At 45.5% G+C, this 15,349-nt stretch overlaps 1 protein-coding gene across 2 annotated transcripts in view; it reads right to left on the bottom strand.

The window, feature by feature from the left end:
• Positions 1 to 14,323, bottom strand: part of TTYH3 (tweety family member 3) — a 75,698-nt gene extending 61,375 nt beyond the window's left edge. The window contains exon 1 of one of the 2 annotated variants that reach the window (XM_064673170.1): positions 14,114 to 14,323. In XM_064673170.1, the coding sequence (XP_064529240.1) occupies positions 14,114 to 14,236 (123 nt within the window). In that variant the 5' untranslated portion in view covers positions 14,237 to 14,323. The remainder of the gene's footprint in view (positions 1 to 14,113) is intronic. The other variant, XM_064673171.1, reaches the window with a different exon arrangement.
• Between the last annotated feature and the right edge of the window lie 1,026 nt (positions 14,324 to 15,349).

Consider the following 15,349-nt stretch of genomic DNA (forward strand, 5'->3'; position numbering starts at 1 on the left):
ATCATAGTGCAATCCCACGTGTAGTAACTGGGAGCTTTAACAGTAGCTTCCAGACACAGAGTATGACCATAAGGAATAGCATGGCATCAAGTTTTAATTTGGTTTTCTCCTAAAAAAAAAAAAGAGATTTTTTTTCCATTTTCCTGTCACCAGCTGCCACTATTTAATTTTAGACAGTGCCCTGCAGCTGAACAGTACAGTCCCAGCCACTTTCCCAGGACCCTGAAAATACTTCAGCGCTCAAAACATCATCTCTTTAGTCTAAAGATCAGGATGAAAGAAGTGACAAGATCATATAACCAAGCTCCACAACTCTAACTGCCCTTTTGTTGATTACTGTCTTTTATAAGAGCAAGGATTCAGAGAGCAGAGGCAAGAGAGACAGATCGTCTCAGATCTGACACGCTCGGTGAGACGCATGACTAACTCAGCTTGAGCTACAGAGCAGGACAGTGGACGTGCCTGGAATGAGTAACCCCACTAGGAAGCCTATTTGCCATGGGCACAGGCATGGGGGGTTATCTGGGTGCTGCCTGGATGGTAAATACATGACAGTGAAGAGTGCAGTGTAAATAGCCCAGAGACCCTGTTCCCTGCAAGCAGCTGGGAATCACACGAGACACTTTCCTACCTACTGAGACCCCACTCAGCAGCACTGGAGGGGCTTTAGATTTTTACAGTCAGGATTGTCCAAGTGCAGCATTGATGACAACATGCAGTGGCCAGCATCATTCCCCCAACTGATGGTATGAGCCCACATGTGCTCTGAACCCTTCCTCGCCTACAGCACAGCTCCAACCATCAGCACACCCATCCAGGTCGGGCAAGACAGAAATACTGTAGTGGAACACAAAGAGCCACACAGCCCAAACCACAGGTGTACCAAGAAGAAGATGCTTACCCCAGTATAGCGAATGTTTTGACTACAAAAAGAATATACAGCTTGCAGCTAACATCAAACCTTGCACCAGCTGCAGCTTTAGAACAACACCGCGGTTCCTCTTCACACCTATCCTGTTCTAACAGAAAAAGATATCCCCCATGGAGAATAAATCTGAGGACAACACTTGTTTCCAGAGGCTCTCAGCCCTGTTTACAGTTAGCCTATGTTCATAGCACATGGGCAAGACTGCACTGACCAAGGTCTGAGTGCAGCTACACAGAAAACACTCAGGATCTCTGTTTTCCCAGAAGACGTGACCAGTGACTTGTCAGAAGGCAGCAGCGTGTCAAAGGCTAGTTGAGCACATCCCCAAGGATGAAAGTCTTGTAGGACTAGCTTTAGTATCAAAGAAATTGTCATGTATGTGTTTGTGAGTAGGAAGTAAAGGACTAAATTGCTGGTGAATCCCATCTGAAGGCACAGATGTTAGAAAGGAAGCTCAGCATTCACTACATCAGACAAAGCAGCAAATTTCACTTTGGCAGGGAAAAGAAATACAGACATCCCTGGTTTGAACTCGATGATGTACTTGATGAGCACTCAAAGTCTATCCTTAAAACTGCTTCTTTCTTAGGAACCTTATATTTCATTTATTGCACCAAACAGTCAAGACCACTCTTACCGAAGCCAACACATGTAAACCAAACCTGATAATTAAGTTAGTGATGAAAGTCCTGCCCAGAGGTTATACCTGCAGAACTGCATTTCACCAGTTGGATATGTCACTGCTGTGGTACAAGAGGTACATCTCCTCCCATGAGCAGATGATTCAGATATAACCACAAAATGAAGTTGGACCTGCAGAGGACATTAAGAGGTGGGTCAATCACAGGCAGAAGATGCAATAGCTAGTAAATAGCTAGTAAATGTATTTAGGACAGTAATAAGACAGGCAGCAGTCTCTCAAAGCAACATTTTCTTGAGAACGAAATTAAGAGCAATGAAATACTACAGCAGCCAACTGAACTTTAATAGCTGCAACAAAATGCACACAAAAAAGGTGCAAAGGGCACTGCAGTGAGGCACACATGACCCAGCAAGCCGTGTCCTCAGTAAGAATTTCAGACTTAAGATACTGGGAGTACACAGACAAGAAGAATTAAAATACCAAGGGGGGATTAGGGTAACGAGATCCTCATACCTTCTCATCATCCTCTGTTGGGAGAGGAGGCAAGTTCACAGCTTGTCCCTTCCTCCTTCTCCCATAACCTCCACATCACCCGAGGCGAGAGCTAAAGCTGCACTAATAAAAACAGCAGAGCCAGCGTTAACTGTCCAACCTTGTTATTTACACCTCAGCAGAACCCTCCCAGCATCTACTATCACTCACATGGCTCCTCCAAGAGCTGCCTGCTAGCACAGAGGCCTTGGAAGCACATCCCAGAGCACCGTTTGTCCACGTGGAGAATTCTTTCAGCAGCAATTGACGTATTTTATGTTCGCCACCTTTAGTTTCACATCTAATATTAAGGCATTGAAAATGCTGAAAAGCTTGTGTTAGAAGAGGTTTTTAATTTGTAACAGGTCAAGCTGAAAAAGCCCAAAAAAACAACCTCTGCAGTGATCAAGAGGTTCACTGTTAGAGCATCAACCTTCCTAGATCATGGACTCCGAGACCAGCCAAGAACTTCACCAGGACGTTTACCCAGCTGTCCTTATGGAAATGAAAGGCTATTTTAGCCTTGGAAATGTGTTGCTCTCGCTAACTTGTCTACTCAGGTTGATCCAATGTCTGTTGTCTAACCTGTAAGAATTTTGGATACATACATATGTAAGGAAAGGCCAGTGATCCAGCACATTTGATCTCAGAAGCCAGGGATGAAGCCCTGTCCTGCCCAAGCTCCAGGCACTGCTCGGTCTCATAAGCCAATAACAACTCAGACTGTGTGGGGAGAGGATGGGAAGGACAAACAGAAGATGAGGGTCACATTTTGAAATACTAAAAGGCACACAAGAAGTGGTGTTCAGTGGTATTAAAATAGCACTCTCATCCAAAGTAAAGATTTCTGTTATAGCTACACAAGTGTCAAACAAATCATTCCATCCTCACTGGATGTGCTATCTGTGCTTTCTACTAAATCCAGACAGAAAAAGACCCAAAACACAGCTGATCCATTTTTTCCTGCCACCTACTACAACTGAAACAGTTTCCTCTCTTAAAGGAACATGAACATTAACACTTGCCATTGCCTAGCAGTACCTCTAATCTACTCTTGTGCAATAGCTCCAATTTTCTCAAGTCCAAAGTGTTCATTCTAACCTTACTCAAGTCAAAATTCTAAAGAAAAAAAAGAAGCAAACCTATCTTTTTAATCATATTTGTCTAAGCTCAGTGACAGCCAGATATCTCCATCCCCAGCCTTTTCCTAGATCTGTGTCTTTCTGGTTTGCTTGCACTTGACAGCCTGTCAGTCCAATGCTAAATGGAGATCATGTTGTCAGGGTCTACTACAGCATTCCCAGTGATCAGAACTACAAGTAGAGTTGCAATAAAGTAGAAATAAGTCCTTTCCCGAAATCCTTTCAGCCTTCCCTCTAGTTCTCCTTCTGCAAAAGAAAAAAACTATGAGTATTTCAAAGATACCAGAAGCAGCACAGAGCTCTCACAGAAGACCCCAGTCATCTGTTGCTGGGGGTCAGCCACAAAAATTAGTTCTGAAAATTACCTTCCTTCCCATTTTGGAAACAAGAAGAGATTACAAAATTATAGAAGTTCACTATTGACTTTCCCTCCCCCTCCCCCAGAAGACTCAAAAAAAAGTACCTGGTACTTTTCGTTGTAGAACACTCAGCTATTCTCTAACTTCCAAACAGCAAAATGGGCACTGTCTGCAACGCCTGCAACTGCTCCTGTTAGACTTATTCCAAAAGTGTGATTCCCTCAGGTGCTAAAGGTTTAAGATAACATGTTTAACTTTTCCTTAGATTCTCCTTCCTCTTTTCTCTCCTTGAAAGTTACATTATTACACCTCCCAAGGAAAAAAAAATATTTGTAAACAGGACAACTCCACCCTTTCCTCTTAGTTCAACACCAAGAGGCAAGATTCAGCTGAGGTCAGCCACAAGATTCAGACAGAGGTCAGCAACTACACACACTCAGCTGCTTCCTTCATTTCTATGCCCTTGCATGTTCCTCACCAAAATCCAAACCAAGGAAGAGCTCATCAGATCTGTATTTGCCAAAAACCCATGGATTCTGCAATTGATGCAGCACAGCTTGTTACAGCTGCAAACATTCCTGGGCTCTGATAATTATAAGCCCATGGCTGGGTGTCTAATTAAAGGAGGAATGAATTAATGAGTTTTACCAAAGGCTTTTGAGTCCCCATTATAATTCTCACCCTTAATCGGCAGCAGGACACTCAAAGGACAGCAGGAGCAGGATCAAGAGCAGAGACGGGGGGATGGATAAACCACCCCCAGCTGATGCTTCTCCCCATCACGTTCCTCTCCAACATGTCACTGTCATTCAGACCCCGACAGCCAGATCAAACCCAGCAGGAAAACGCCTGGGCCTTTTGGACAGCTGAATACAAAAATGCTTCCTGAAGCTGCCACAAAGCACACACCAGCCTTTGAATGCCGAGAGCGGGGAGATGCCGGGCGAGAGGCTCCGCAGAGCGCTGACTCCGCCACTTCCATTCATCCCGGCCCCAGCCCCCACCCAGCGCCAACAATTACAGTTCAGTCTCAGGCTCCCAAGGAGGCAGAAATTGAAAACACGTTTTCATTGAAGCACAGCTTGAATTTCATGAATTCCATTACTCTCGGCTTTCTCAGCATTTCCTGGAGTGAATACTGTAAGACAAGGGAGAGAGGGGACAGGAGGGCTGGAGGTAGGGCAGCAATCCTGTGTCACCTCTCTGACCACACCAGTCCAAAAACAGACTAGGGGCACTTGCAGTGAGGACACGACTGTTCCCGAACAAAAGAAAATAAGTATATGCTAAACATAAGTTTAGGGAGGAAGTGAAATAACCAACTGCCAGAGGCCTGAGAGCAGCAACAACCTCCCTTACGACCAGCACTTACATAGCAAGGCTGCAGGCACAGCCCAGATGTGAAGCGCTACAATTTCAGCAAGCAACAGAAAGCATCTCTTTGGCAGGCTGAAGAATTCTTAGCTACTACAGCAAGTATCAAAATAACCAGTTCATCAGCTACAGGAACTTGAGCACACTGTTAACTGCGAGAAAGTTCACCCCAGGGAAAAAGCGATGGTAACCGGAGAGAACAGGTAGCGCCAAGCTACGGGTCATTTTTTCCACATGTACAGTTGTAACACGATCAACTTTGTGATTATTCAGTTTTGCTAATTAACACCCTATGGAGAGCTTTGATAGCATTAGCAATGCTCTTAATGGTTCCGTCACCGACATCCTTTTCCCTCTCTCCCCGACCCCGGCCTGGGCCTTATCTTAAGGAGCATTACATCATCTACTGCACCAAGGCCTCCTTGTAACAGACACTATTATGCAACTGAAGTGCCTCCATTTGGATTTTGGCGTTATTTTGGATTTCGGTGTTGAATAGGCGGCTTGTTTAAATTCTCAGCATGAACAGCAGCATTTTACAGCCTGAAAAGGGTGTCCGTGCACAGGCACCAACACTGGCATAAAAACTCATCTGAATGTGTTACACATTTGTGAAACATCCATTCCCCACATTCCCCTTTCCCCTCGTCCAGGAATAAGTCCCGCATTGTTAGGACTGATTAGCAATATCTTTCATCCCTAATTTCACACCACAAAGGGCTTTCATGCATATGCACGTGTGGCACCATTCTGAGCCATATCAGCCACAAAAAGCATTTAGTACTGACCGAGGAAATCGAAATCTGAGGATGCAGCTCCAGTTTAAGTGAAGGGGACTGTCAGCTCTTCCCCTGGCTGGTTTCAATGCTGCTCTTACCATTGACCAAAAAACGCTCATTTTTAAAAATAACAACTAAAAAGAGGTCTGGTACACATTACATCTGCTGAAGCAAGAAACCTGATGACCATGTGAAAGCACAAATGATTGTAAACGTTACCCTCATACCCAAGTGCTCAGAGAAGGGAATGGTACAAGTGTCATGACCGAGTTACACCAACTGCTGTGTCCATGGATTGCACGCTAACCTACTTTTCTTTTCTTGCAAGAGAATAGCCTTGCAGCCTTAGCACACAAATGACTACTTTGCAAAAAACGTGCACATTTGCAGCTCACCCAACCCTAAAGCTCACAATTACAAGATCAAACTTAGAGTGGCTCATTACCCAGAAATCTTTAAAAAAAAAAAAAAGGTCTGAAATGAAAGCCTTTTGCAACATGAAAGTGCTCTGTGGTTTGCTCTTTCCTAGTTTATCTAATATGAAAAAAAAAAAAAAGAAATTGCATCAGCATGGCTCTGCCCCACAGCTTCTGTTCACTAGATACCTGCAGACCCTGTCACCATGCAACAAAAGTAATTCCTGGTTTGAGGACAAATGTAACCAATTTCTAGTTTTTCACCACTGCAACAGAACCAACAGTCTCAGTCACTCCTTGAAGTGGAGGAAAAGGGAGGATTTCCAACAGTGAGGACTTTTTTCTCTTTTTTTTAGACTGTCATATGAGTGCATCCCCAGGACTAAAAGTCCTGCATGAACTTGATCCTCCTTGAGTTTAGCTCACCTGTCTTGTTAATCATCGTCGTCAGCTGAAACAAAGAACTGGTAGGATGACACACCCTGAAAGTACAAACAGCCTGGCAAAGAGAGAAGCAAGGTTACTGGGTTCTGTTTTTATTATTATTATTTTTATTATTATTATTATTATAATAAAAAATAACTCTCCAGGATATATCAATATATCCCTGAGCATTCTTAGTCTTATTCAGGTCTTAAAAGTGAGAATTAAGGTTCAGTACAGAAGATAATCCTGATATATTCCAAAGTTACTCAAGTGTCGTCTGAACCTTACAGCAAATAAATTCCCAGACATCACGTCCCTTCCCCCAGCTATGGGAATCACATTCAGTTGAAAACAAGCCAAGTTCTCCTTCCCACTCAAGGGGAATGGGAAGTCTCACCATAACTGGTAAAAAGTTTACTACTGAAATATTTAACAGAAACAAGAAGAGAATTGACAGTCATTGAGAGGTTAATGCAGACGAGATGCTGACTCCCCTCCACTCCAAGAAAATTAAGTGAGCACTATCTTACTCACTGCTTGCTTTCAGCCACCCAAGCATATCCAGTTGACATCAAAGAACATAAAAGAGTGACTTCAGGAGAAGCCTTGGTCACCACTGCTTAGCATTCAGCACCCCAATCCTTAAAGCAGGTACAGGACTGTCCCTGAGAGGAGTCACACCAAGGTGACCAGGCAAGCTCTGCCACGGCACAGTCCTATTGCATCAACACAAACAGCACCAACCATCAACTCTGGACTTCACCCCTTCCATCAACAAGTGTGCTGGTGGGGGGAAGGGGTATAAAATTAGCCTTGTCCTAGAAGAACAAGGAGGAAAAAAAAAAAAATGGAAAAAAATAGAGAAACTCAAGGGATTGGAAGGCACTCGTCACTCCAACTGTCTGTTCTGAAGTCACATATGTCAGGAAATCTGATGTGACAAAAGTTCATAACTTACATCTCACTATCAATGGACAGATTTTTGTTTACAAGTTCAAAAATAAACCTAATCCCAAAATAAAAGTAAGATATCAAGAAGACTTGTAGCACAGCTCCTTAATCCACATTCAAAGCCTTGGGATTAAGTCAGAGAAAGCACCTGACTTCCTACCCTTAATCTCCAGAGTCATGCCTAATGGAATATGTTCTTCTGGGTGAGAATTTCTCATCTCACTTTCCCTAATAATGAAAAATAAGGAGCACTAAAAATCCACATCCACATCTGCTTTAAGCAGTGCTTGTTTTATTGGATCAACATTTAAACAAAGGCGCTTTGTTAACCTGAAGAGCGCAGATGTTCCTGTGCTCAAAAGGCATTAAGAATTGAGGGGAAGAAAAAAAAAATTAAAAAAAAAAGAGAGGAGATGGTAAAACTGAACTGATTTTGACTAGCCCTTTCTCCAGAATGCCAGTGATCAAGTTTTGCAGACCAGGAGACATATGGTGTTACATTCATATTAAAAAAAAAAAAAAAAAAAAAAAAAAAGGGGGATTTTTCAAGAGGATAGATATCTTGGTGCAGAAGTACCAAGGTGCCAGTGGCTGGCCACCACAACCAGACAAATGTTTTACATTCTGGTTCTACTCTTCCAGCTAAGAGCAGCATGATACCTTCCATGGTACCTTCAGCGCAAGCTGCATAAAGTTCTCTTAAGACTGGGAAGCTCACGGGGCTGGGCAGCAGCATCTTCTCTGTGTAGGATTAATACTTTTAGGACCCTGCCCAGATGAAGCAAGCATGGTTTACACCTTTGCATACTCACTTGCACCTCCTTCCCTCCAACCCCCACAAGGTGTTTCACATTTTTCCAAGACACCTCTCACATCCCCCCCCCCCGTGTGTGCTCTGCTCTGTTCAAACCATACATTTAGAACAGTTACTTTTTTTTGTCTAGAGTAAGGTAATCTACAGTCAGGGTTTCCAGAAACTGTCAGTTCTCAGGAGACCATCTGAAAACGTAGCAGCACAGCATGGGTCAGCAAAACAAAGTAAGGCTGCAGACAGAAAACTGGCAAAGGTTGATTTTTTTTTTCCTGTCTGTACACCATATGCTGCTGCATGACTGGATGTACAGTCAACAGAAAATGTTGTATGTCTACCTTTGGTAAAAAACAGCCATCAAAAGTTGTCTTGATTGTACATTTTCAGTTATTCATTGTGCTGCAGTTCCTTAGGAAAGGCTCTTCCAGATAAAACACAGAATAGAGGAGTCAGATCACAGCACCAATTTGCTGATGGTTACTCATGCAGCAGAGACTGACAAGTAAAGGGAAGAGGGGATTTACCATCAGTTCTTAGAAAAATAAAAGTAACTTCAAATTCATTAGAAAACATTGGATTCTACTAACAAGGGTCACTTAACCTTTCTGGAAATACAAGCAAAGTAGTGCTACAGCAGGAGAGCTGATCAGACCTTGGAAATGGTCCATCTATTCTTGAAAGAAAGAAACCTTCAGTCCAACCCCTTTAAGGAAGGCACATTACCCTCTGACTTTGAGCCAACTAGACAAAAACACGTCATCCAACTTGACTAATACACATGTTTCCAATTTACAGAAAGACTCTTGGTTTCAAAATTGAAATAAGATGCCAGTACAGTAGAGGAAGTTCTAAAACAATCTCTATAATCCAAGTTTTTTGGCAGTTTAGGCTCCATCATGTTTCTCCAGCCAAGAAATACTTCCAAAGATGACATTAGCTGTCATGTGCAGGGAAACAGCCTCACAGAGCCAGAAAGTACCTGACAGAATTAATTTCTTGCTGAACCTTTGGCTATGGGTTCAAACACACATCTTGGATTAGAGTTGGCAAGCCAAAAGAAGGGAAGCATCTCCGGGCTTACACAGCACCTTTCCCTGCTGGATCCCCCCTCAGCACACGCTTGGTAGGAGAAAAAGAGTATTACAGGACAAAAGCACTGACAGATGTATGACAAGGAACTCCTGGGTGACAACACTGAAGAGACCATCTCAAACCCAAGGACTAGAGCATATCCCTGCTCTTATCGATGCTTCCTTTAGCACGATTCTGCATCTTAATTGGTGTGAATCAATCATCCAGTCACTTTCCAAAGCACACACTGTTGCCATTACACCTACTAACTGTGCATCTGCAGTTCTGACTCTTACTGAGAAAGCACGAAGTGGTGCAAGGAATGAGTTTCAAAGATGCTGGAGAACTTTGCTTTTTCCAAGCCTGATTCACACACAACCTATGCGTCTACACTGAGTCGTGTCAACATTGCCAGTTCCCAGCAATAAGCAAAGAGGTGAAATTCAAGTCAAGGTTCCCTGGCTTAGCTTTCACAGCCTCTTTTCTCCTTCACTGTTCACAGCACACTTCTCAGCACACAGAGACTCAAGAGCTAAAGCATTGTGGGCTCCTTTTCTGTCAGTGCCACAGACACCCTGACTCAAGCAGGTATCCCATTACCTGTTGTTGTGCTGTATTACCAAAGCTATTCAGCTTTTCTACTTCTTTCCAGCATGTGACCTCCACACAACCTCAAGGCTCTTAACCAACTCTATCCTGAGAAAGAAAGTGAATTCAACTAAGTCAGTCACAAATACTTACATTACTAAACAGATTAAACCAGTGACATCACCAGTCTCAGGGCCATCTTACTGGGCCAATCAACTGAATTGGAAGTAAGTGGACAGTACTGGTAAGATTACCATCATTTGTTCAGCAGCAAAAGGCAGGGACACCAGAACTGGTGTTAGCATGATGCTGTCAGAAGAAAAAGGAGCTCTGCTCCATTTTTACATTCCCTTCGCTCCAGAATTTGTGACTCACTACACAATGAAAAGGCTTTGCAGTGCACTGCAGTATGACTCAGATGAGAATACAGCCAGAACAAAGCTGTTCATATCAAGATATTTTCAACCCCAATGATTCATGGGAGTATTAGGAAAAGAACTGGTCTGATAAGATCCTCTATAGGGAGGGCTATGGAGCAAGTCCTGCAAGCAGCACATGAAGACAGATCTGATAGGACTCACCAGCATGCCAAACCCCCTGGAGAAGAAGGATTACAACCCCAGCTCAATCTACATTGAGGTTCACCTCAATTCCCCCAGAAAAACAAAAAAACCAAACAACTAGTTGTACTGCTGTCCACAGCTTGTCGTGGGGGAAGTGGAGCATCTGAAGGACATCAGTACAGATATACATTTTTAAACAATCTAGTCTGGAGGGGAAGGATCTGTTCTGCTCCTCCACACTCGCACACACTGTTCTAGCCTAATGCAACAAGATATGCTGTGGGAGAAGATAAGAGTAAGTAATACCAAGAGAAAGTGTTTCAGAGCCTGACTCAGGTGTACGCAGCCAAAACCTGCAGCTGCACTGATGTCAGCCCTTGGCAGCAACACCACCCTAAGTATTTCTCATGTTCTCAGACAAAAGGAGGAAGCCCTGGTAGGTTGGTACACAATGGACACAGCTGCCTGGAGAGAGGCTGGTGCACAGGGGGTGTCCCTCCTGCTCCGACCAAGGGGACTACACGGGACAGAACAGCACAAGTAGCCATCAGATCTGCGTCCTGCTAGATATTTCCCATCATCCAGGGTCCCAGAAGACTTGACAAAGAGCTAGACTTCAAAGACTGGCAGTGTGTGCTTATCTACCTGTGCTTCAGAGAGGTTTCAGGGGACAACAGCTCGTCTGCTGCTTCAGTGGAACAGCGGCTTGCACATCACACTAATCCTTGCCAGGTAGAGGTGGAAAGCTGGTTAAATCAGCAGCCTCCTCACCTGCAGGAGCACGTGGCACTGCAACAAGTGACATGACAACAGGCTAATGCAAGGCACTGCATTTCACTTCTGGCTGAAGTGACATGTTCAGCTGATGCACAAATTCAAAGCCTGTCATCAAAACATGAGTACAAGGAACAGGTAAATATTTACTAAGAGGTTACAAAATGAAACAGTTTTATAAGGAAAGCAATGCTTTCCCTTGGCCATGGGTTAGGAAATCTTTTTCTAGAGAAGAAGTAAAGAATCAGAAAGGATACATTGCTTCCTTCCTCATAACAAATCAGAATGGGAAGGGACACTGAGCCCAGCTGTATGTCTATTTATGGTGACAGTGCAGCTAACCAATGGCTTGAAGTCATGGAGTTTACTAAAAGGTGATCTTTCCTTACTATAGCTGGGGATGCCCTGCCCTTATCCACCCCCATAAACTCCCAGCTAGCATCCCCTACTGACCTCTCCTCAACCTCTGGAGAACTCAAATGCAGTGTGTAGTTTAACAGTTCATACTTAAGAATCAGGGTATCAATCACTAATGGAATACAAAACAAAAAAAACACACAATTTGTGGCAATGAGACCTACAAAGTAAAGAAAATAAGCAGAACTTAAGATTAAAAATGGACTTCCTTATTTTGAGGATGTATACAATCCCACCTGCTAAATATAAAAGGTTCCTAAAGCTAAGGGGAGACAATGCCAGCACAGGCTGCAAACAGAGCAAGAGATGCATATTCATAACAAAGCTAATAGAAAAAAAGCTAGAACTCAAAACCAAAAGGCCTTCTGAACAATTTAAAGCATGAGAGAGCATTCAGCATTTCAGTTCCCAGCCCAGGATTAAGTTTCCCTGTTTCACTGCATTAGAATTAATCTGTGTGGCTACGAACTCCGGAGTCAACTCGCAGAGCCACAGCAGCTTCGTTATATAACCACGACACCGAAAGCACAGGCTGCATTGCTGGAGCCTGTTTGCTCCCCCTCACCAACACCAAAACCAGCAAAGCTGCCACTGCTCAAATCATTCTCCTGACGACAGACGCCTCAGTAATCCAGACATTCGAGTTTGGATTTGATAAGATGTTTTCTTGCGAGCTGATGTTAAGACTTAAAAGGCCATCGACTGCTGTGCAAGAAGTCCTTAATATCATCAAGGGAGGGGAGGCAGCTACACAGGAGGAGAACAGCAGAAGGCTTTAAGTGGGAATATGATTACTGTAGAAAAATTATCTGACAAACAAACACAACCCCAGATTGTTGCTAGGAATGCTTTCAAGCAATTTAAGTGAAAATCAGTACATCTGCCATCTATTCAAAGGTCAACTACTCCTTGTTTCACTATAACACACTCCCAAGAACATCTTTCCATGAACTCTTAACTTCTGATCTCCAGCTTCTCATATACCTTGTTTTAAAGGCAGTTACCCTCTGAGGTCATGGACATACAGTTCAGCTGCTGTGCAGCATTACATCTGCATGTGGCCATCTTGAACTCTGCTAAGCCAAGGGAACTAAAATTAACAAATTGAAGCCCTAAATACAAAGTTATATTAAAAGTCCCTTTGATTTAAAGGTTTCAAGGTGTTTCTTTGTATCCACCCATCGCTCTTTAAATACATCTCTTGCATTTTGCTCTAGCGTCAGCCCACAGGTCCGTTCATCTGTTCAAAACAAAAAGCCAAAACACACTGATTTCTCAAGCATTTCTAATACCTTCTATTTCCAGGATAAAATGAGAACTGTTTAGATACCTCAGCCTTCCTGCCTGTGTGCATGACAGCAGGCTGCATATATAGGACACTGCAAGTATGTTCAGAAAAGCAAAATGGTGTTTTCAAAACCGGAGAGCGTGGCAAAACGAGGCAGCAGAGCCACTGCAGCTCTGTTCCAAGATGACAGCAGAGATCACAGATGTTGGAGCGCACAGATTCACTCCACAATCATTTTAATTACGTGCCTAGCCAACCAAGCACAGGATACGGGCTAAGCAGCATTAAAAAAAAAAAAAAAAAAAAAAAAAGCGGCACACAAGTATTGTGTGAGCATCCTCCCGTGCACTTGATGTGAACGCCGCTCTCGTGCATTAAGTCATCTGTTTTCCAGCAGGCAGGCAGTCGGTTTTGGGAAGGCACTGCTGGCCTCTCTGCAGGGCTGGTGGCATTAATGAGGATGGTCAGGGCAGCCTGCACAGGGTTATCGCCGGCGATGGGGGGTTATGGTCCAGCCAGAGGCACCAGGCCGGGACGGTGCCTTCGCCTGGGCAGCGCTGGGACCCGGCCAGGGCACCCACCAGGGCACCCACCAGGGCACCCACCAGGGCACCCACCAGGGCAGCTCCAGCCCCGCTGCCGGGGCCGCTCCGCGATGCGGTTTAGTGGGCACGGTGGCGTTCGGTCAAAGGTTGGGCATGATGACCCTGGAGGTCCATTGCAACCTTAACGATTTTATAATTTCACCTTCTCCCAAGAAGAACTTGGGGTTTCCAGCAGCCTGGCGGGGGTGGGGGGGAGCTCAGGGCTCCTGCTCACCTCGCCGGCAGCGACAACCTCCAGCCGCCAGCAGGGAGACCCCTGCCCCGACCCTGGGCAAGGGGATGGAGGGGGCAGCTCCTGCCTGCCAAAACCTCAGGGACAGGGGGGACACGGCACCCACCCGGGGAGCCCCAGTAGGGGCCGGGCATCCCCCTTTCCTCCTCTTCCTCCTTCTCCTTCTCAGCCCCAGGCGGTCCGAGCCCGCTCCGCGCCCGCTGCCCAGCACCCACCTGCTGGTACTCGGCGTCGTGCGGTCGGAAGTCGGCGGCGGTGAGCTCCCAGCGCAGGCTGAGGTGCGGCAGGCGGTGCAGGAGGCTCACCCACCAGGGCGGCGAGTAGCTCACGCCCGCCATGGCCCGGCCGCGCCTCACCCCGACCCGCGGGCCATGGAGCGCCTCCCGCCTCACCGCCGGCCCCGCATGGCCCGGTCACCCCCGCGGCCCCCGCGCTCTCCCGCTCCCTCTTTGTTCGCCCGAGAGGCTCCGCCGCCCGCGCCCGGCACCGCCCGCCCGCTCCCATTGGAGCCGCCGCCGCCGCCGCCCCGCCCCGGCCCGGCCCCCGCGCTGGGATCCTGCCCCGCACACGGCGCTCCCCGCAAATATCCCACGGACATCCCGCAAACACCGATTAATGTTCTGCTGCGACGCGGTTTGCACGACCCAGAACCAGCCAGGTTGCAAAAGACCTCTGAGATCATCCAACCTGTGACCCAACACCACCTTGTCTGCCAGACCATGGCAGCAAGTGCCACATCCAGTCTCTTCTTAAACTCCTCCATAAATAATAATCTCTTCTGAAATACCTCCAGAAATACTCTGTTCAAGTGATTATTTTGTTATTTTTCCCCCTCATGCTGACACACAGTGAGAGAGATGAGCATCTCCTAGGTGTTCATCTGTGCTCCCTCTGCTGCAATGCATGTTGCCATGTGTGCACCCAGTCCGGGAGTGCTGGGTAACGCTCTGTCTCTAGGAACTGTGAGCCCAGGAACAGGAAATTTGCTGCCTCTGGATTTTTGGAGGGGGGGTTGAGATGGATTAATTATACGTCAAGAGGAACTTGAGCAATGGTCACAGCACTGAGCCTGACAGAGTTCAAGAGCTGTTTGGAAAAATATCAAAATAATAATTTGAACTGAGTTTCAGAATCTGAGTGTCTAAAAAAATGTGTGGATATCGCACCTGAAGATGTGGTTTCGTGGTGAACATGGTGGTGGTGCTGGGTTGACAGCTGGACTTGGTGATCTTAGAGGTCTTTTCCAACTTAATGCTTCTATGATCCTATGAACATGGTACCTGGCACTGACTCTGGTTCACCTTCCACCCTTCCCTTTGCGGGCAAAGGTTTGGCCTCACCCAAACCCTGACCCACAGCCAGTGCATTGCTTCATCAACTCCAACAGACCTGGGGCTGTCAGCTTGTGTTGATGACATCATAAATCAGAGCCTTGAATCAAACACCTGAAT

The sequence above is a fragment of the Pseudopipra pipra genome, chromosome 16 (assembly GCF_036250125.1).
Source record: "Pseudopipra pipra isolate bDixPip1 chromosome 16, bDixPip1.hap1, whole genome shotgun sequence".
NCBI lineage: Eukaryota > Metazoa > Chordata > Aves > Passeriformes > Pipridae > Pseudopipra > Pseudopipra pipra.